At 43.1% G+C, this 21,970-nt stretch overlaps 1 protein-coding gene across 1 annotated transcript; it reads right to left on the reverse strand.

Moving 5' to 3' along the window:
• Window positions 1–8,104: 8,104 nt before the first annotated feature.
• Window positions 8,105–21,744, reverse strand: LOC116893061 (cytochrome P450 2C11). The gene is made up of 5 exons (XM_032895022.1): window positions 21,571–21,744; window positions 19,521–19,683; window positions 19,215–19,364; window positions 11,344–11,504; window positions 8,105–8,314 (listed from the first exon to the last, which is right to left on the reverse strand). Exons 1-5 carry the CDS (start codon window positions 21,736–21,738, stop codon window positions 8,105–8,107), a joined length of 852 nt encoding a protein of 283 aa, XP_032750913.1. The 5' UTR covers window positions 21,739–21,744.
• Window positions 21,745–21,970: the final 226 nt, after the last annotated feature.

Here is a 21,970-nt window from a genome sequence, read left to right on the forward strand (position 1 = left end):
ATGCTGGAAGATCTTTGGGTAAGCTTCAGGAGCGGTATACAACCAGTAATCATTCTGTTTTCAGAACACGATTTCCGCGATATTGTTCACCAGCAATGGAGAGCGTTCCAAAACATCCAGCGGAAACATCAGCTGTTCAACTGGAGGTCGCAGATCCACATTGTTGCCCTGCGTCGTTCATTGCCATTCGAAACCACAGATGAAAAGTAGTTATCTCAAACACATGGGTTATTGTACTGAACAGAACATCAATGGCTTTATGCTCTAAGATTAACGACAGGACCTCATAAACAGTAAAGCTTTGTTTATTAGACAAAATAGAAATAACAGAAAGGTTCATCACCTCATATCTGATAGAGAAGAATTAGAGAACAACAGCCCTGAGGTACAGCTAAATGTTAAATTCTCAACTTATGAATATTGAATGGCTGAGAAACACTAAAGAAACATCCTTAGTCATCAGTAAATGAACACCTCTGTTCATACTGTCGAGAATGGGTTAAGATGAAAACAAAGGCGATGTATAAAGAAAATGTTCTCCAGCTGGTGGGATCATTGGCTAGCACACCATTCTGGAAATACCTGGAAGTTCCTTTAGAAAATAGATACTGCACCACCTGAGCTATACTCTCTCCCAAGTGCACATGATTACGTTCATCAGTTCATAGCAGCCCATTTTATAACAGCCAGAAGCTGGAAAGAATCAGATGTCCGTCAACAGAGGAATGGGATACAGAAAAATGTGGCACATCTGCTGTCATCGGAGTATCATTTCATTATCAAAAATAATGATTCTAAGGAAATTACAGGCGACGAACTTCGAAAATATCATCTCAGTGAGGTCTGTCAATAAAAACAAGAAATGAATATCAGCCAGTGGTTGCAAATTACAGTTAGCTTATAGGATGATAGGCGTTTATGGATGAACAGAAAGGCGATAACATTTGAAATGTAAGTAGTTTAAAATTAAAAGACATTAAGTTACTGTCATTACTGTTTGTCATCATATCATCATCAATATCATCAATAAATCATCTATATTATGTCAGATTTGTCTTTTCATGCAAGATCAATGTCACTAGAGGGTGAGTTTCTGACAGCCTGGGCTCCATGCCATTAAAGGCTCAACAACCTCCTTGTTGGGCTTTTCTCCACCCCTGACTGAACACGGTCACTTCAGCAATTTCACGTTTGCTACTTGATCTGCATATTTTGTAACTCCCATCCATTTGTATAATTTTCCATATTTTACTTATTTTATTTATTTCATTTTATTTATTCATTCATTACCTGAGTATTCTTCTTTCATCTTCATAACTTGGCCTTACTATTCTATCAGTTGCCTCCTCTCCCGGGATCCAAACACATCCCCCACCTTCACTCCTCCCTTCTCACAGGCCTCCCGCCTCAGTCATCTCTCACCTCACCACCCACGTCGCTCACTGGGGTTCAGTTCAGCCAGGCTCACTGGCGCTCTACCAGCCAGTTCACGCCGCTCATGGCGGCGGAGCCTGCGGCTCACGCAGTCTCGCAGCTCAGTCCCCCCAGCCTGGTCACTGTCAGCCATGATCAGCTCTTCCCAGTCTCGATCTCACGGGCCCCGTTCAGTTCAAGCAGCCTGTCGTCAAGGTCCACTATGTATTTCCAGCCAGCCTGGTTGCACCAGGAGATCCACATCCCAGCCTTCCAGCTCTGCACTTCAGCATTGAGGTTCCTCCTTCACTGCAGCTCAGAGCGCGCCTCACTGTCTGGGCTTATGAGCTCTCTCCCACTGGTCGAGCAGGAGCTGCGGGCCAGGATCAGCTGGTGTTCGGCCCAGCCAGAAACCAGGAAGTGCCCAGTCCAGGCATTTTGCCTCAGGTCCTGGAGTCTGTCAGGCAGTCGCCTGATTAACTCTGTCTCACTCTTTTCCTGGCCCGAGGCCTCGTGCACCTTCAGAAGGCTGCAACATAGGCTAAATTTCGTGCAGGGGGCTCAGGTGAGCTGGAGTTTTCAGGCAGAGAACTGCCTCAGGCGTCTGCCCCGAGTTCAGCCTCCCATGGGATTTGGGTCAAATCTTGCCTTCTTTCGCTGAAAGTCATATTGCACCCTTCAACACCATCTGTGCCAAAGATGGCTGATTGGCTCTTTCTTCCTTCCCATGTTTCACGCTTCAATTATTCATGTTTAGAGATGTGAGCCCTGTGTTTGTATCGTTAAGTTCAGCTGTTTGCAAGCTCTTCTTCCTCCTCCTTTCCTTCCTCCTCCTCCTTCTCCTCTCCTCTCCCTTCTCCTCCTTCCTTCCTTTCTCCTCCTTTCTTGAGACAAGGGAGTTTGATGCGTGTTCAGACAGGCCCAGACTCAGCACGAGTGGTGCTGATTAACTCAGCCTCCTCTCAGCTTTGAGTGCTGGATGATGGTGCTTTCACGCCCAGCACTATTTAAATAGCCTATTTTAAAAAACATCATTTCCACATCATTTTCTCAAGCTGTTAGTGTCACCAGGCTCACGTGTCAGGCAGACACTGGCTGCTTGATAACCTCCAGAAACAAGGCTCCCACACCATTTCATTTCACTCACATCCACCAGAAGGCAGGTTCGTGCCCAGCAGTGTTCTGCCTGTTCTGCCTGGCAGCAGCTTGTATCCTCAATATTTATTTATTTAATTGCTTGAGAAAGCTTTCATGTAGTCTGCCCATGGCTCTGTATCCTGCTCTCGCTCACTCCTGCTCGTTATCCTGCTGGTGCCTAAGGTCACTGGCTCGGCAGGCGTCTCATTTCAATCTTCATATATGTACTGGTGTTGCATGCCATCTGGGTCACAGACAGCGTGGTGCCAGCCATGCTCCGGTAGTCTGGTTCCGGAAGTTTAGTAACTTTCCGAGGTGTATCTCTGCTCTTCTAGGAATTTGTTGACCAGAGTTTCAGTAAATACATCATACATAGTATGCATATATTAACGTTTATTTTATTATTTCACTATCCAGGTGCCTCTTGATCTCACCTTATCTGGGTTAGTACGATATGCTCATTATTTTCAGAATGCTTCGATTATAAGACTGATTTTCTGTCTTGATGCACAGATTAATGCAGGGTCTCATTACAGGTGAGAAGTCAAGGCTCTCTTTCAAGAAGTTACCTCCTCTGAGAAATATCATCTGATTTGCCTTTCAGATACTGCATCCTCTTTCACTCTTCCTTCTCCTCTCTCCCATCCTCTCTTCCTTCCTTCTTTCCTTCCTCCTCCTTCCTCTCCTCTCTGCGCATGCAGGCAGAAGCCGCTGAAAGCTGGATGCCATGAGCTTTATGATTCGTGAATCGAACCTGGTTCTTTCAAGTTTACTTACCTTCAATCGTTGTTGTATCCTAGTGTGTTGCCGCAGTGTCACAGCCTGTTTCATGCTTGAGCAAGCAGCAGCACAGTTAGCTCCCAAACCACATGTTTTATCATACTTCTGTTCTCTGCAGTGCCTAGTTGCCGACGTATTCTACTTTCCCATCGACAAGAGCAGCACAGAGAGGAAAAAACAGAGTAAAGAGTAGCTTGTACGAAGGAGATAATGCAGAGATAATAAACAGCAGAATAGCAAAGATGAGAGTAAAGGGAAGAGTGGAAGAGCAGAAGACATGAAGAGTCTTCTTACTAAGACTAGCTGTATGCTCAGTTCTGAACTCAGAAAGTTAGGAATCAGCAGTGCATGCTTAGAATCCTTTTCCCCCAGGTACTTTCTTTTTTTTTCGAGTTGGGATCGAACTCAGGGTCTGTTTGCAAGCAAGACTTCCACACTGTTAAATTCAACTTCTCAGGTGCTTCTGCTTACTGTCACGGTACCCATTTTTGAGTCCTTCAGCATGCTCTCAGCTTCTTTCTTCCGGTTATTCTCAGCCTGCCAGAAAGCTGGTCAGTTTTCTGTTCAGGTACCATAAGCGCCTGGAGGTTTTTGATGTTCATCGTCGTAGAATGCTTGGCCAGCTTCTTCCTGCACTTTCGTTGTTAAAACAAAATTACCCATTTCAACACCAGGTAAGCAGTATCAATGGGGACAGATCAGCGTAAAGCAATGCCACGACAGCCTGTTTTTCCTCAACTTCATTGGTTTATGAACAGCTACCATACTTCAGCAGCGTTCAGACAATTTTACGTGTGTGTGTGTGCGTGTATGCGTATCAGTAAATCTGGGATATACGATGCAGCACAAAAGGTGAGAACTTTGCCCTTCGCCAGTCACCAGAAACAATAAAGTCCGCCGTTACCAGGTTAGCATTTAAGTTCTTGATAGCCGTTCAGGAGACTGCTGCAATCCTTCTACGGCTTGTTCGCCACCGTGTTTCATCTCATTTCAGCGATTTTCTTGAAGAAGTTTATTACTTACAGAGCAGCTCTGTCAGCATGTACATTGCCGCGCCCACAGGCCATTGTACCAGTCTCAGACTGGCCAGCACGCTGAGTTACTCTCCAGTCTCGTTGCTGGAGGCTGGTCAGTTAAAGAGCCGTCAGCAACTTTCAGGCTCTGTTCTGCCCTGTCATAACAACATTCAAATCGGCATCTCATCGACACATAAATGCTCAAATGTCCATAAATTGAGTTTCACCTGAGCTCTTCCCAGTATGGTTCGTCTCCAGCATGCTATAACGTAAAAATGCTGGTTTGACGCCATCCCGGTCATTTTCCCAGTTTTCCTCTTCTTCTCCTCCGTTTCTGCCACAAAGTGTTCTGTTTCAGGCACAAGGAGATCTCACTCTGACTTTGGAACTCAAACAGCATTTAGCCCGTCTGTCGTTCTGGCGCCTCTGCTGTTACTTCGTGGGCCTGTTCTACTGGTGTCTTCATTCTCCCTGCTCAATGTGTACTGTGTCACCTTCAGTTTCAACCGAAGTCATGGTACCATGACCTGAGTTTCAATCAATGATCTTAATTCTGGCTATTCTCGTCATTGTTGATTGAGCCTCTCGAAGTCACAATCAAATATTCACAATCTCTTCATATAAAACCATGTTCTGAGCAGTGTTAGTCTATCAGCAGCCCCGATAAGATTGTCCGGATTACTGATCAGCTCGAATTGTACCGGAATGGTGCGTATTTCAGCCGTGTCGCATTACCTGTCGATGATTCATATTCAGCCATTTCTGTCACAAACCTGGTATTTACAACTGTATTCAAGCCTGAATGTTCACATTATATAGGTAAGCTCCTGCACTATGCCTGGCTTTCTGCTGATAAATGTCTAGATGTCCATGGTCATGAGGAACCCGCCGGCCCAGCCTGCCCAAACCCCCACTGCTCCCACATCCCACCTGCACCACATCTCACACTGGCTGAAAACAAACAGGTTCAGCACTTGAGCTCACCTTCCTAAACATATTTGACTTCCTAAAACAATCTGTTCAAAAGGACCAGTTCAAACAGAAGAATTTCTAACTCCAAGAAAGATGCCCATAAACATAAGAAGCTCACAGAACTCAAAACATTAATAAATAAATTTGAATGTCAGCAACTTCATTACAGATGGTTTCAAATAACTCATTTTGGCCAGGCTATTTGGCTCTCTGGGTCTTGGAGTTCTTGTATACTCTCCATCTATGTTAATTGAGAGTTTTGCTGAATACAGTAACCTGGGCTAGCATTTGTGTTCTCTTAGGGCCTGTATGACACTTGTTCAGGATCTTCTGGCTTTCATAATCTCTGGTTAGAAGTCTGGTGTAATTCTGATAGGTCTGCCTTTATATTTTTACTTGACCTTTTTCCTTACTGCTTTTAATATTTTCTTTGTTTTTGTGCATTTGGTGTTTTGACTATTATGTGACGGGGAGGGAGTTTCTTTTTCTGGTCCAATCTATTTGGAGTTCTGTAGGCTTCTTGTATGTTTATAGGCATCTCTCTCTTTAGGTTAGGGAAGTTTTCTTCTATGATTTTGTTGAAGATATTTACTGGTCTTTTAAGCTGGGAGTCTTCACTCTCTTCTATACCTTTTATCCTTAGGTTTGATCTTCTCATTGAGTCCTGGATTTCCTGTATGTTTTGGACCAGTAGCTTTTTCCGTTTTACATTATCTTTGACAGTTGTGTCGATGATTTCTATGGGATCTTCTGCTCCTGAGATTCTCTCTTCTACCTCTTGTATTCTGTTGGTGATGCTTGTATCTATGGCTCCTTGTCTCTTCCTTTGGTTTTCTATATCCAGGGTTGTTTCCATGTGTTCTTTCTTCATTGCTTCTATTTCCATTTTTAATTCCTTCAACTGTTTGATTGTGTTTTACTGGAATTCTTTCAGGGATTTTTGTGATTACTCTCTATAAGCTTCTACTTGTTTATTTATGTTTTCCTGCATTTGTCTAAGGGAGTTCTTCATGTCTTTCTTGAAGTCCTCCATCATCATGATCAAATATGATTTTAAATCTAGATCTTGCTTTTCTGGTGTGTTTGGATATTCAGTGTTTGCTTTGTTGGGAGAATTGGGCTCTGATGATGCCATGTAGTCTTGGTTTCTGTTGCTTGGGTTCCTGAGCTTGCCTCTCACTCATCAGGTTGTCTCTGGTGTTACCTTGTTCTGTTATTTCTGACAGTGGCTAGACCATCCTATAAGCCTGTGTGTCAGGAGTGCTGTAGACCTGTTTTCCTGTTTTCTCTCAGCCAGTTATGGGAACAGAGTGTTCTGCTCTCAGTTCTGTAGTTGTTCCTGTTCACTGGTTTTCAGCTGGCCCAGTGGGCGGGAACCAAAAGGGCCTGCCCCAACTTCTCTTAGGTCCCTGTGCACAGGGGGCCCACATGGCACTAGGTGTTTTCCTCTTGAGTCAGAATGTGGGTAGAGAGTAGTGTCCTCTGGTTTCCCAGGCGTGTCTGCCCCTCTGAAGGTCTAGCTCTCCCTCCCATGGGATTTGGGTGCAGGGAGCTGTTTCACCAGGTCTGCTCAGATCCAGGTGCAGTTTGGCTTGCAGTGCTCCTGCAGCTTGACTGCTCTAATCTTCCAATGCCCAGAGGCACTATACAGTTTTCTCTTGGGCCAAGGATGTGGGCAAAGTTGGGCAACAGTGGCAGTCTCTCCTGCCCTGCAGTCTCAGGATTGCTCACACTTCTGGGCGATCAGCTCTCTGTACCATGGGGTTTGGGAGCAGGGAGCTGTAGGCCAGGATCAGCGAGGTTTGAGCCCACAGTCAGCTCTTTATAGCTTCTTCTGTTCTTTTCCTCCCCTCAGTAAGTATGTCACTATTTCCTGAATGAACTGTTTTAGTCCAGTCCTCCCTGATCTCTGGCTCCTAGAATCATACTACCCCAATTCTGCAATTGTTCCTGAACCTTTCCTACCACTATTCTAATTGACCATATCAATCCTTTCCTCCTGGTTAAACTTACCAAGGCACAGAATACTTCTTACTACTGAAATTTCCAACATAGCTCCTGCTGTTTGCAGCATCCATCCCATTAACTAAAACAAAGCTAATGGACTATGAAAATGGACGCCTAGAATTTATTTCTGAATCTACACATCTACAATATAGACATTTATCAAGCTAAAGTAGGTACCATATAGCTCATCCTATAGAGTTCACAGGAAACTTACCCTGAGTATAATGTGCATTAGACTGTTATTCAGGCTTACAGATACAGATTCTCATGCCAATATGTAGGTTTGTAGAGTGCTTGAAAAACATGTCCCTCCTCATCCGTGGAGAATCATTTCCAACTATACTCAACTACAGATCCATCCGCCCCAACTCTTTACTGCATCACTTCATTGTGCCCAGGTGAAATCCTCTCCCCTCTTCCTGGATTAAAATACTCGAATATCTGTATCAAACTTCAGGTCATCCAGGAAACTTGCCCAGTGGGTTTCTTCTCCTTCTCCCACATACTCTGATATAACCATGTCCCCCTTTCCTTCCAATGCTGGGTATTTTTAATGCCTGACTTGTTTTTCTACTTTACCTGGTACTTATCCTCTCTTGACTCAGACAGCTTGTTGATACTTAAAAGCTGTTCCCACATGTTCCAGTTATATAACAATGTAATGTTTAAACCGTTTATGGTTGCTAGTCCAGTTCCATGCACACAGAAAGTACTTCACTTAAAGTACTTCTTGCCTGAACAGTTATGCATTCTTAGTAATTACAGAAATCATCAACAAATCAGATAATGCAACACAACAAATAATATTTTACCTGTTCCATTTTGTTCAAGAAACAATCAATGAAGTCCCGAGGATTGTCCTTGTCCAAGGACTCTTGGTGTTCTTTTACTTTCTCCAAAACATAGTTTTTTATATAGAAGAAATTCTTAAGTATTTGGTTATGACTTCCAGGGAAGTAATCAATAATGGCAGGGAAAGTATTGCAGACCTTGAAGATTAAAGATCATTAATTAAACTCAAGTCATGAGTACCATGACCCTGGTTAGAAACTAGGGTGACACAGCCACACATTAGGCAAAGCAAGGGGAGGGGGTCAAAGACACCAGTAGAACAAGGCCCACAGAATGTACTAAGCAGGAATCATAGGGGCTGACAGAGACTGGAGCAACAATCACAGAGCCTGTATGAATCTGAGCTAAATCCTCTGCACATATGTTATATTTGTGTGACTTTGTGTTTTTGTGGGATTCCAAAGAATCTGAGGGGGTGGGATCTCTGACTTTATTGCCTGCGCTTAGGACCTTTTCTTCCTACTGTTTACCATCCCCAGCCTTAATATGAGAGTTTGTACCTAGTATAATTGTAAGTCATCTTCCATTGATATCCCTGGGGGGCCTGCTCTTTTCTGAAGGGAAACAAAGGAAGAGATCTGTGAGACAAGGGAGGAGGTGACTAGGGTGACTAGAGGGAGAAGTAGCTGTGGTAGGGATGTAATATATGAAGAAAGAATACATTTTTTTACAAACCAGGAGAAACTTCAGGAGAAACATTTCAGTGTACACGATATGTATAAAGGAAAATGCTGCAAAGACTACACTGAACTGATCACATGACCAGGGATAATAAGCATCTCCAACAATCAAACCAACATTTTTTTTACATTACTAAAGCATCTTTCTTCCACTCTCTCCTTTATACCTCCAATCTTAAACTACTGGAAGTCCATAACTCTCCTGCATGAGATAAACTAAGAGATCAGGGAAGTTCAGTGAACCAGAGACAGACTAGAGTCATTCCATAATACTTCTACTGGGAAGGGCTCAAGGATATCATGAAACTCAATTCTATGGACATTTTATGGAAACATTTTATGGACTAATATTTATATACAATAGTGGTCAAATGATTCCGATAAAACTATGTAACTCTCGTCTACAAAGTAGGATGCCAGTTTAGTAGATGGTGATGTTCTTGAACATGACAACCCAACAGAGTTAGGTTTTATATACCCAGATGTCAATCATCTTAATAACCCGACCTAGACTACTTTCTCAGCCAGAGCCCAGCTTCAGCTAGGCTGAGTCTTTGCTTTGGAAGCCCTAGTACTCAAAAGTTGCTGACAGCCTCTGTGCTCCCAAACATTCTTTAACTTTGATAGCCTCAATGGCAAATTCACTGCTGGGACTGGAGAGATGGCTCAGCGATTAAGAGCACTGGCCACTCTTCCAGAGGTCCTGAGTTTAATTCCTAGTAGCCTCATGGAGGCTGACAACCACCTGTAATGTGATCTGATGCTGTCTTCTGGCCTGCAAGTGTACATGCGAACAGAGCACTCATATACATGAAATAAATAAATAAACTCTTTAAAGAAAATCACTGTTAGGTGAAGGGATGAAAATGAACTTTGATTGGCAGACAAGCCTGTTATAGATAGAAGGATTGCAACAGTCTCCTAGACAGCTATCAAGAACCTGGGCGTGCCTCTGCAACTACCAAGGTAACGCTTGGACTTTTGTGGTTTTATGGTTTCTAGGCATTTGTATTCTCTTCTGAAGAATAAAGTTCTCTGCTGTCTTAACACATCCATTATATCCCAAGATGACACTAATGTGAAAATACACACATACACACACACACACACACACACACACACACACGCACGCACGCGCACACACACACACACACATGCATAAACCTAAAATCAAAAATTGTCTGAACTAACTTTACTAGAAGTATGGAAAGTAGTAGCTGTTCACATAAACCAATGGAAAGTTGAGGGAAAAAACTAGGAAGGCATCGTAGCATTGCTTTGCACTTGTGTCACCTCTGCCCTGTCTTGGTGGCATCCATAACAAGAGTCCTGTCCCCAGTGTATAGTACTGTGGCCATTGATTCTGCCTGGGTGTTGGGGGTGATAGTTTTTGTGTTTTAACCTAACAAGGGTCTAGGGGAAGAAGCTGAAATACTAGCCAAAGCATTTGTCTTTGTTTCACCTAACTTAGAACTCATCAGGGTGGAAACATTGTAAAGACTATCAAAAAACCTCAATATTCCTCCAGGCAGCATAGGGTCACCTGAGACCAAAGAAAACAATTACAGCTCCTGGCAGAACAGGAATAACCAGAAGAAGAGCTGGGGAGAGGCTGTCTTTGGAAAATCAGGACACTCAAAAGCATCCATGTATACTGATGTTTCAAGAGCCATGGAACACCCGTGACAGGTAAAAACTAAGAAAGTACCTGGGGAAAAGTTCTAAGCATGCACTTCTGCCGATTCCTTAACTCTGGGACTGGGACTAGGCATACAGCTAGTCTGGTGGGAACTTCTTCATGTCTCTTCTACTCTTCCACTCTTCCACTCCCTACTTCTCATCTTTTGCTTTCTTTGTTCTACTGTTTGTATCTCTACATTATCTCCTTCCTTCCTTCTCTTCTCTATTTTCCTCTCTGTCATCTTTAACTCTTATCGATCATAGGAGAGTAGAATCTGTCAGCAGCTAAAGAGACAGACACTTTGGAGAACAAGTATGATAAAACATATGGTTTAGGAATTTACTAATACTTTCTGCCTTCAGAACATAAAAGTACAAAGGAATATTTAATAACCTGCAACAACACCTCGGGATACAGCTTAGCAGTTAAGAGAACAAGCTCATCTTGAAGAACCAGAGTTCGATTCACAGAATCATAAAGCTCATAACATCCCATAACTCCAGCTTTGGCTTCTGCAACACACACATACACAGAGAGAGAGAGAGAGAGAGAGAGAGAGAGAGAGAGAGAGAGAGAGAGAGAGAATAAAGAGGAGAGAGAGGAGAGAGAGGATGAAGGCAGAGAAAATAAAGGAGGAAGGGATTAGGAAGGGAGAGAAGGAGGAAGGGAAGGAAGGAGGAAGTAAAAAAGAAAGTTGCACATTGCATCTCTGAAATATCTGAAAAGGAATAAATCCAGATAATGCTGTGGCCTTCTCAGAGGAAAAACCTAGATGGCTTCTTAGAAAGAAAAGCCTTGACCTCACCTGTAGCCATGGGGAGCTGAAAAGCCTGAAGTTTTCATTAAATCTGTGCATCAAGTTAAGAAAAGTCGGATCTTTATAATCAAAGCGATTCTGGAAAATAATGGAGCATATCACATTGCAGGGAGCACAGCCCAGGATAAAGGTGGGATCAAAAGGGGCACCTGGATAGTGGGAAATAGTAAAAATAAACGTTAATACATATACATAAAAGACTCTTTAATAGTATATTGATGTATTTTATAAACTCTGAATTAATAAATTCCTAGAAGGACCCAGAGATATGCCTCAGAGGTTAAGGACACTAAATATTCTTCCAGAGGACCCAGGTTCAAATACCAGGAGCAGCATGGCAGCTCACAGCTGTCTGTGACTCCAACATCTGACCCAGATGTAGATGCAGCAAAACACCAGTGCACATAAAATATAGTAAAGAGATTAAAAATAAGAACATACTTAACCAGGTGTTGATGGTACAGCCCTTTAAACCCAGCAGTTGTGAGGCAGAATTGGGCAGAGAGCCAGTTCTAGGAGAGCCATGGGCAGTTACATAAAGAAAACTTTTCTCAAAAATAAATTAAATAAATAAATAAATAATGAAATAGGTTCCTAGAAATACTCTATTAGGTAGAACTATGGTATATCAAAAACCAGAACACTGCTTTTTTTAGACCTGATTTAATAACACCTTCTAATTGGGATGTAAAGTAAATAAATAAATGAATTAATGGGAAAAACCCAACTCCTTCTACCCTTGTTTCTGGATGGTTATCCAAACATTATATTAGTGTCTCTGCCTTTGTTTACACATTGGGCCTGAGTGACCTCTTTGGCAAGGAAAAGAAGAATGATGTGGAAATGATGTTTTTAAAATAGGTATTTAAATAGTGCTAGGCATGGTAGTAGCCATCTGTAATCCCAGCACTCAGGAAACACAAGAGGAGAGCTGAGAGTTATCCAACACCACCAGTCTGAAAGTCCTAGGCCTGTCTGAACTACACATCAAAACCCTTGTCTCAAAGAAGGAGGAGAAGGAGAAGGAGGAGAAGGAGGAAGAGGAGGAGGAAAGGAGGAGGAGGAGGAAAGGAGGAGGAGAAAAGGAGGAAGAGGAGGAGGAGGGAGAGGAGGAGGAAGAAGAAACACAAAGCAATTTTAAAGACCTAACAGTTACAAACACAGAATCACATCTCTCTAGAAAGCTTATAGATAATTAAATATTAGTATAGGAAGGAAGAAAAGAATAATCTAACCATCTTTAACACAGATGAATATTTGAAGGAATTGCAAATATAACCAGCAGAAAGGAAGACCAAAAAAAGAAAGGTTGACCCAAATCCCATGGGAGGGAGAGCTAGACCTTCAGGGGGGCAGACACGCCTGGGAAGCCAGAGGAGACTACTCTCTGCCCACATTTCTGACTCTAGAGGAAAAAACCTAGCTCCACCTGAGCCCCCTGCACACAGGGTCCCAAGAGAAGGAGGGGCAGGCCTTTATGGTTGCAGCACTCACAGAGAGGTGAAACCTGGCTCTGAGGAGTGACTTCAGGCCCAGGAGAGACCAGAGGTAAGACCAAATTTACTAATCCAAGTGACTGCCTGGTGGACTCAGGACACACAAAGGCAAAATGCCTCTGGGACTGGGCACTTCTGGTTTCTAGCTGGGGCCCGAACCTCGCTGATCCTGGCCCACAACTCCCTGCTCCCAAACCCGGTGGGAGAGAGAGCTCATCGCCCAGACAGTAGGGCACTCCTGAGGCTGCAGGGCAAGAGAGACCTCCAGTACTGCAGAAGTGCAGGCTGACAGGAACCGGATGTAGATCTCTCCTGAGAGACACAGCCAGAATACAGCAAATACATAGGCGAATGCCAGCAGCAAACCACTGAACTGAGAACAGAACCCCCGTAGAAGGAATCAGAGAAAGGACTGGAAGAGCTTGAAGGGGCTCAAGATCCCATATGAACAACAATGCCAACCAACCAGAGCTTCCAGGGACTAAGCCACTACCCAAAGACTATACATGGACTGACCCTGGGCTCCACCCTCATAGGTAGCAATGAATAGCCTAGTAAGAGCACCAGTGGAAGGGCCCTTGGCCCTGTCAAGACTGAACCCCAGTGAACGTGATTGTTGGGGGTAGGGTGGTAATGGGGGTAGGGTGGGGAGGGGAAGCCCATGTAGAAGGGGAGGGGTAGAGATTAGGGGGATGTTGACCGGGATCCCGGGAAGGGGAATAACAATCGAAATGTAAATAAGATATACTCAAGTTAATAAAGATAAAAAAAGAAAGAAATACTCAAGTTAATAAAGATAAAATAAATAAATAAATAAATAAATAAATAAATAAATAAATAAATATGGGGGGGAAAAGACAGCTTCGTCTGCCCTAAATAAGTTAAATTTTTAAAAATATCATTAATAACACACAGGTCAAACATAAACGTGAAATTGCTAAGTAGTAACCATGTTCATAGTCCAGGGTGGAAAACTAACAAGAGGTTCCTATTGTGAAAATAACCTTTAATAGCACCAGAGCCCACATTTTTATCAAAGCTCACCCTCTAGTGACATTGATGCTATTGCATGAAAACCATCAACATAATATAGGTAGTTTGGTGGTGGTGGTGGTGGTGGTGGTGGTGGTGGTGGTGGTGGTGGTGGTGGTGGTGTCGTTGTTGTTGTTGTTTTAATGTCTTTTTGAATTTTTTATTTACTTACATTTCAAATGTTATCACCTTTCTGTTTTCCATCCATAAACGCCCTATCCCATCCCCCTACTCCTTCTTCTATGAGGGTGTTCCCCCACCATCAACCCACCCCTTCCTGCCTCCGCACCCAAACATTCCCCTACACTGGGGGAAACAGCCTTGGCAGGACCAAAGGTTTCTTCTCCCATTGGTGCACCACAAGGCCATCCTCTGCAACATAGGCAGCTGAAGCCATGTGTACTCTTTGGGTGGTGGTTTAGTCCCTGGGAGCTCTGGTTGGTTGATATTGTTCTTATGGGGTTGCAAATCCCTTACATTCCTTCTATCCTTTCTCTAACTACACCAGTTAGAGCCCTGTTCTCAGTTCAACAATTGACTGTGAGCATCTGCCTCTGTAGTTGTCAGGAGCATCTGCCTCTGGCAGAGTCTGTCAGGAGACACCTATATCAAGCTTCTGTCAGCATGCACTTCTTGGCATCCCCAATATTGTCTAGATTTAGTGGCTGTATGTATATGGGTTGGATCCTCAGGTGGGGCAGGCTCTGAATGTCCATTTCTTCCATTTCTGCTCCAAACTTTGTCTCTATATCTCCTCCAATGAGTATTTTTGTTCCCCCTTCTAAGGACTGAAGCATCCACACTTTGGTTGTTCTTCTTCTTGAGCTTCATGTGGTCTATGAAAATCTTGAGTAATCCAAGCTTTTGGGATTGTATTCACTTACCTGTGAGTGTGTTTTTTTGTGACTGGGTTACCTCACTGAGGATGATATTTTCAAGTTCCATCCATTTGCCTATGAATTTCATAAAGTCATTGTTTTTGATAGCTGAGTAGTACTCCATTGTATAGATGTACCACATTTTCTGTATCCATTCCTCTGTTGACGGACATCTGGATTCTTTCCAGCTTCTGGCTATTATAAATAAGGCTGCTATGAACACAGTGGAGCATGTGTCCTTGTTATATGTTGGAGCACCCAGGAGAGGTATAGCTGGGTCCTCAGGTAGTGCAATATCTATTTTTCTAAAGAACCTCCAGAGTAATTTCCAGAATGGTTGTACTAGCTTGTGATCCCACCAACAATGGAGGAATATTCCTCTTTCGCCACATCCTTGCCAGCATCTGTTGTCACCTGAGTTTTTCATCTTGGCCATTCTCATTGGTATGAGGTGAAATTTCAGGGTTGTTTCGATTTGCATTTTCCTGATGACTAAGGATGTTGAACATTTCTTTAGGTGTTTCTCAGCCATTCAATATTCCTCAGTTGAGAATTCTTTGTTTAGCTCTGTACCTCGTTTTTAATAGGGCTATTTGATTCTCTGGAGTCTAACTTCCTGAATTCTTTGTATATATTGAATATTAGCTCTCTATCAGATGTAGGGTTGATAAAGACCTTTCCCAAATCTGTTGTTTTCTGTTTTGTCCTAATGACAGTGCCTTATAGAAGCTTTGCAATTTTATGAGGTCCCTTTTGTCGATTCTTGATCTTAGAGCATAAGCCATTGGTGTTCTGTTCAGGAAATTTTCCCCTGTGCCCATGTGTTTGAGACTCTTCCCCACTTTTTCCTCTAATAGTTTCAGTGTATCTGGTGTTATGTGGAGGTTCTTGATCCACTTGGACTTGAACTTTGTACAGGGCAATAAGTATGGATCTATTTGCATTCTTCTACATGCTGACCTCCAGTTGAACAAGCACCACTTTTTTTAAAATGCTGTCTTTTTTCCACTGGATGGTTTTAGGAACACTCCTCCATTGCTGGTGGGACTGAAAGCTGGTAAAACCACTCTGGAAATCAGTGTGGTGGTTCCTGAGAAAACTGGAAATAGTTCTACCTGAGGACACAGCTATACCACTCCTGGGCTTATACCCAAAAGATGCTCCAACATATAATAAGGACACATGCCCCACTGTGTTTATAGCAGCCTTATTTATAATAGCCAGAAGCTAGAAACAACGTAAATGTCCCTCAACAGAAGAATGGATACAGAAAATGTGGTACATATATACAATGGAGTACTACACAGTGATTAAAAACAATGACTTCATGAAATTCACAGGCAAATGGATGAAACTTGAAAATATCAGCCTGAGTGAGATAACCCAAAGACAAAAGAACACATATGGTATGTATTCACTAATAAGTGGATATTAGCCCAAAAGCCCACAATGCCCATAATACAACCCACAGAACGTATGGAGTGTAGATGAAGGAAGACCAGGGTGTGAATGCATCAGTCCTGAATTGAGGGGGGGCTAGGATGATCAGGGGAGGTGGAAGGAAAGAGGGACCAGGGAGGAAGAAAGGAGGGCGATCAGGATCAGGGTCTGCAGGAGATGTGAGAGAGGTACAGAGGGTTAGGAAGTTGAACAAAACTATGTAGGGGGCGGGTGATGAGGAACTGGAGATGTCCACCAGAGGGTCCCAGACACCAGGGAACTGTGAGGCTCTCAGGACCCATCAGGTATGACTATCCAAAATGTGCAGAAAGGGGGGTGAGAAATCCTACAGAGACCTCCTCCAGCAGATAGGCATGGTCCCCAGTTGAGGGATGGGGACACCCACCCATCTCAAAGTTTTTAATCCAGTAATGTTCCTGTGCAAAGGAAGAACAGGGACAAAAAAAAATGGAACAAAGACTGAAAGAAGAGCCAACCAGGGACTGCCCCATCTGGGGATCCTTCATGTCTGCAGACATCAAACCCAACACTATGGCCGTGGTCAAGAAGAGGTGCTTACTAACAGGAACCCTGTGTGGCAGTTCCTGAGGAAGTCCAGGCAGCAACTGACCAATGCAGATGTGGATGCTTGGCGCCAACCATCAAACAGACCTCGGGGAACCTGGTGGAGGAGCTGGCAGAAGGTCTGGAGGAGCAGAGGGGGATTGCAACCCCGTTGAAAGAACAACATTGACTGGCCTGACCACCTAGTTCTCCCAGAGTCTAGACCACCAACCAAGGAATGTACCTGGTGGATCTATGTCTCTAGACACATATGTAGCAGAGGATGGTCTTGCCTGACAGCAAGAGGAAGGGAGGCCCTTGGTCCTGGAGAAGTTTGATGACTAAGAATAGGGGGATGCTGGAGCAGTGGGACAGGAGAGTGTGGGTAAGCGGGTGGGTGAGAACTCTCATACAGGCAAAGGGGAGGTGGGAGGGCAGATGTGGGCTGAGGGACTGATGGACAGCGTAACCAGGAAGTGGGATATCATGGGATGGGAGTTTGTGAAGGGGGTAATTAGGAAGTGGGATATCATTTGAGAAGTAAATGAATGGAATGATTAACAAAATAAAAAGAATAGAGAGGCTGGAGAATGAGAAACAAATATAGTTACATGGGAAGAAGAAACTCTAGTTCTCCAAAGCACAGCACAGTGGCTGCAGTTATATCAATTCCTTACATATTTTTTAAAGAACAGGTAGACAGTGATTCTGATTACCCCAAGAAGAACTGATAAATGTCTAAGGAGACAAAATGCTAGTTACTATGCTATCATTGCAAATATATGCATGTGCAATAAGCATATACAATCATTGATTATTAGTTTTAAAAGGTACTTGTGCACAAGTGATGGGGAATTCAACAGAAGAAGCCTATTTAGTAGTTAATAATACCTAAACCAGACCCCTTTTCTGTTTAAACACACCATAACACTGAGTGTTCAAGATTACTTTTTAATTTCGGCATAGGAGAGAAAGAAATAATCACTGGAATCATTAATTTCAAATTTGGAGAAAGGGAGTTCTCAGTCAAAGTCTGATTCTCAATATCAAAGTCATTTGGAATCCAAGCTGAAAATTGTATTTACTGTGACAATTACATCTCGGATGAGCACAGCCAAGAGTGGAGGCAGAGTAGGTAAAAATTATCATTAATATTCTAACTCAAAGTCTAATTGTTTCAAAAATCCAGCTAGAGTTTTGTTTTCATTCAGATATTGTGAGGTTTGCTGATCGGGATATCCTTCAACAGACTCTCCTAGAAAAGACAAAGACAGTTCCCATGGCATAGAAAGCAGACGGCCAAGGGAGAGCAGAGACCAGGCCTTTGTTGGAGTTTGTAGGCAAAGGGACTACTGAGACAGGAAAAGGCAGACTTTGTAAGTTTAGAAATGCAAAGTATGCAGAGACCTCTGGGCCATGGTTGTGGTGGGTTCTTAACCATCCCTCGCCCTGGCTGTAAATGGATTTACCCAGTGCATGGGAATTTACTAAAGGAGGTGGTTGAGGGCCATAGATGGAGCGGCTGGATTGTATGCCAAAAGCACGCTTTGGGGAAAGTATTTGCTATCGTTAGCTGTATTAGCTAGCCTTGACAGGGGCAGCCCTAGATGTCATACCCTCATAAAACATAGAAGATAAAATTCACAATTAGTACAAAAATATAGATAGAGAATAATGTAAGGAGAACTTAAAATAGAGCCAACTTACAATTAGAGAAGTTGAGGTTAAACAATAATATTTATGATTTGGTTCAATAGATCAATTTAAAACTTCCCTTTTGTGATGTAGACAACTCTGTAAAGTATGCAAACAATGAAGTGTACAGTGAGTAACATGAAATAACTCGTGCTGACATCTTTCAGTAGCCAAAAACTGAGAAGCAAACCACAAGCACTCAAGGGGCATTAACGATGCCTAGAGACTAGAAACCATGGGTGAACACCATTGCTGTAAACACTGCAGACACAGGCCTGTAAAGAACCCCAGACACGACTTTCAGGGAGGCCGAAGCTACAAACCAGAGCTATTAAGCAAAAGCATGCACGTTTTCATGTTCCGTGGAGTAACAGATAACTTCCATAATGTCATCTCACAAAGATGTCCCTAGTGAAATGTTCTAAAATAGTTAGCCAACAATTATGTCATGGAGAAACACTGCCAAATTTGATATGTGATATTCAATTTTTCTGTCTGTGTGGCATTTTGGAAAATAAAGTTTGGCACAAAACAGAATTTAATGAGGTTTATCCCCAGCCCAGATGCACAGACATTATGAAAAAACATGGAAGGCACAGAGCTACGAAAGTTTCCTTGGATCTCTGTACCAAACCATTCCTCAAATGCCAAGCATTGCCAAGCATTACCCTAAAAGTAAACTGTCACAGAAGTGTTACCATGGAGACCATTACAGAAAGGAGCAAGCTGGTCAGGGACACTGAGCAACACCTACCTTTGCTCTTCCTCAGTTCCTCCACAAGGCACTGAGCCTCCTCTTGAATACGGTCCTCAATGGTCCTCTTGCCCATCCCAAAAGTCCTCAGGGTCATGATGGAGAAACGCCGGATCTCCTTCCATTGCATCCCATTGCTAAAAATGACTCCTACCAGAATGGGAAACAGAAACTAGTCAGGAGGCAGGCACAGAACTGACACGTGGTGCCATCCTAATGGCTCTGAGCTGCCTGAAGAGCTCATTAAGTCTCATCTGCATGGCCGAGGCTCAACTCACACAAAGATACATTTGTACTCACACTTACCAAGGCCCTTGTTAATTCTTTCAGATATTGGGAAACTGCCTCTTCCAGAAAATTCCTCTCCTAGATCAACAAGAGCTTCCTTCACAGCTTCATACCCATGCAACACCACAAAGGGCTTCATGCCCAAATACAGAGTAAATACAGGGCCGTAGACTTTTGAAAACTGGAAAATTGGAAAAAAAACAGAAAGAAAGAAAAGAGAGAGAGAGATTAAAATAACAGCAAAAAAATCAGTATGTAGCCTAAATTGCTCACGATGTCATCATACTGTTGATGATTTTTTTATCCTTATAAAACATCTTCAGGGGTTGGGGATTTGGCTCAGTGGTAGAGCGCTTGCCTAGGAAGCGCAAGGTCCTGGGTTTGGTCCCCAGCCCCGAAAAAAAAAAAAAAAAAAAGAAAAGAAAAAAGAAAAAACATCTTCAAATGTTGCTGGACTTCATACATAAAAATTGTGCTATTTTTAATAACTGCCACAGGCAGAATGATTCTAACTCATGATGAGAGAAATCACCACAGCTCACCAACACCTTGACCCCATTTGTCAATTGAACAGCTAAAACGACTGAATCCCAGGGAATTTCAAATCCATCTCAGTATTGCATTGTTGTTGTAAAATTATTTAAAAGAATGGATTTCTTTAACCTCACACTAGATCCGGCAGTGCAGTGCCCCAAAATATCTGGTAGATATTTTCATCTCAGTCAGCAAAGCCTCTCACCCGCTCTGCTCCATCCCATATCACACTGGTGATGGCTTCTCTCTGAGCCTGGTAGCAATCTCTCTACCCATCTAGTTCCCAAGGCAGGTTGCCACCATGCCAGAAACACATATCCCAGCTCCATGGTGGCCCAGTGTCTCTAGCCACTGCACACTCTCTTAAACTTAAATCGCTACATGAAAGAACACACAATACAATAACCTCTGATCCAATTGATAAGATATAATTGCCCACCTAAACATACAAAGCCCTATACACATCCATCCCTTAAGGATATTTGTAACGACCTGTAAATAACAGAGTAGATCTTAACATCCGCCTCCATGTTCTCTCCGCAGCTTTTCTGCCTTCTTGTTCCAGTCTCTTCCTCTCCCCTCAAACTTTTCTCCTGCCCATCCTCCCTTCTTGTCCAATGACAAGTCTCGTTCTGTCTTGTACCTGCCTTCACCTGTATGACATCATTCTACATTACATGACTAGTAAATGAAAGACCCAAATTTGAACCCCACTTGGCTGATTTCTGCTACCTGGGCAGTCAGTTCCCAAAGCCTGTACTGGACAAATGTGCCACTGCTTTGAACTTGCTTCAGGATCACCTCCTGAGCTCTTTTCAGAGCATTCTGTGTTTAAGAATTCGAAATCTACCATTTTTTCACTCCCTTGTGTATGGAGAGTGGTAAAATGCTTGCTGTGCAATCGTCAGGACTGGAATTCAGAGTCCAGTGAATACATAAAAAGGTGGGTGTTCTCCAGTCAGTAATCCCAGCCATAGGAAGGCACAGACAGGAGGATCCTGGGCCGTGATGGTCACCCAGACTAGCCATTCACTGAGCTCTATGTTCAGTGACCAACCCAACCTTGTCTCAGAAAAAAAAAAAAAAAAAAAGACAGTCAACTTCAACCTCTGGCTTTTTTTTTAAGATTTATTTATTTATATGAGCACACTGTAGCTGTCTTCAGATACACCAGAAGAGGACATCAGATCTCATTGCAGATGGTTGTGAGCCACCATGTGGTTGCTGGGATTATAAACTTAGGACTTTTGGAAGAGCAGTCAGTGCTCTTAACTACTGAGCCATCTCTCCAGCCCAGCCTCTGGCCTTTTTACCCACTCTTGCAACCCTTACGTCTACACACACAAACACACACACACACACACACACACACACACACTCAGAGAACTGTATACACTACAGTATTCTATTGTTTCTGACAATGGCACTCTAAATGTAAGAACCTATGGGAATATTTGCTTTACAAGAAAACAGTTAAATGATAATAGTGATTAATTGTCTTTTGTAACAGTGGAGAAGCTTAAAAAATACTTACCTTTTTTATTGATTGGCCGATGTCCTTCATATATATCTGAAGGGCGTTTCCAATGATTGGGAGAGGTGTTGGACCAGGAGGGAGCTTCCCTCTCCCAGAGCTCTGTCTCCAGAGTGAGAGGAGAAGCAGAGAGGAGAGAGTGAGCACCAGGACTAGGACTGGATCCATGGCAGCCTTCTCAGGGAGACTCCTGTGAGCTTGCTGTCCAGGACTTTTATAATGCTAGCTGCCAATTCAACATGAGCTTCTGAGAACTAAGTGATCAATCAGCTAGATACGCTTTAGTATTTCTTCTTTGTGGACCCTGACCTGTTAAAATACACAAGTGAAAACTGTTCTTCCTCTTTCTACTACCACAAATCTGTGTAACTAACCAGGGGTGGGACCCAAAGTTAGCTTC

Source organism: Rattus rattus, chromosome 2, assembly GCF_011064425.1.
Source record: "Rattus rattus isolate New Zealand chromosome 2, Rrattus_CSIRO_v1, whole genome shotgun sequence".
Taxonomy (NCBI): Eukaryota; Metazoa; Chordata; class Mammalia; order Rodentia; family Muridae; genus Rattus; species Rattus rattus.

Excerpts from the sequence above, each read along its gene's own strand:
- LOC116893061 (XM_032895022.1), bottom strand. The coding sequence starts at position 21,738 with ATGGATCCAGTCCTAGTCCTGGTGCTCACTCTCTCCTCTCTGCTTCTC. Across the intron at positions 19,684-21,570 it reads TCGGCCAATCAATAAAAAAG|TTTTCAAAAGTCTACGGCCC; the intron begins GTAAGTATTTTT and ends CCAATTTTCCAG. Across the intron at positions 19,365-19,520 it reads AAGAATTAACAAGGGCCTTG|GAGTCATTTTTAGCAATGGG; the intron begins GTAAGTGTGAGT and ends CCATTCTGGTAG.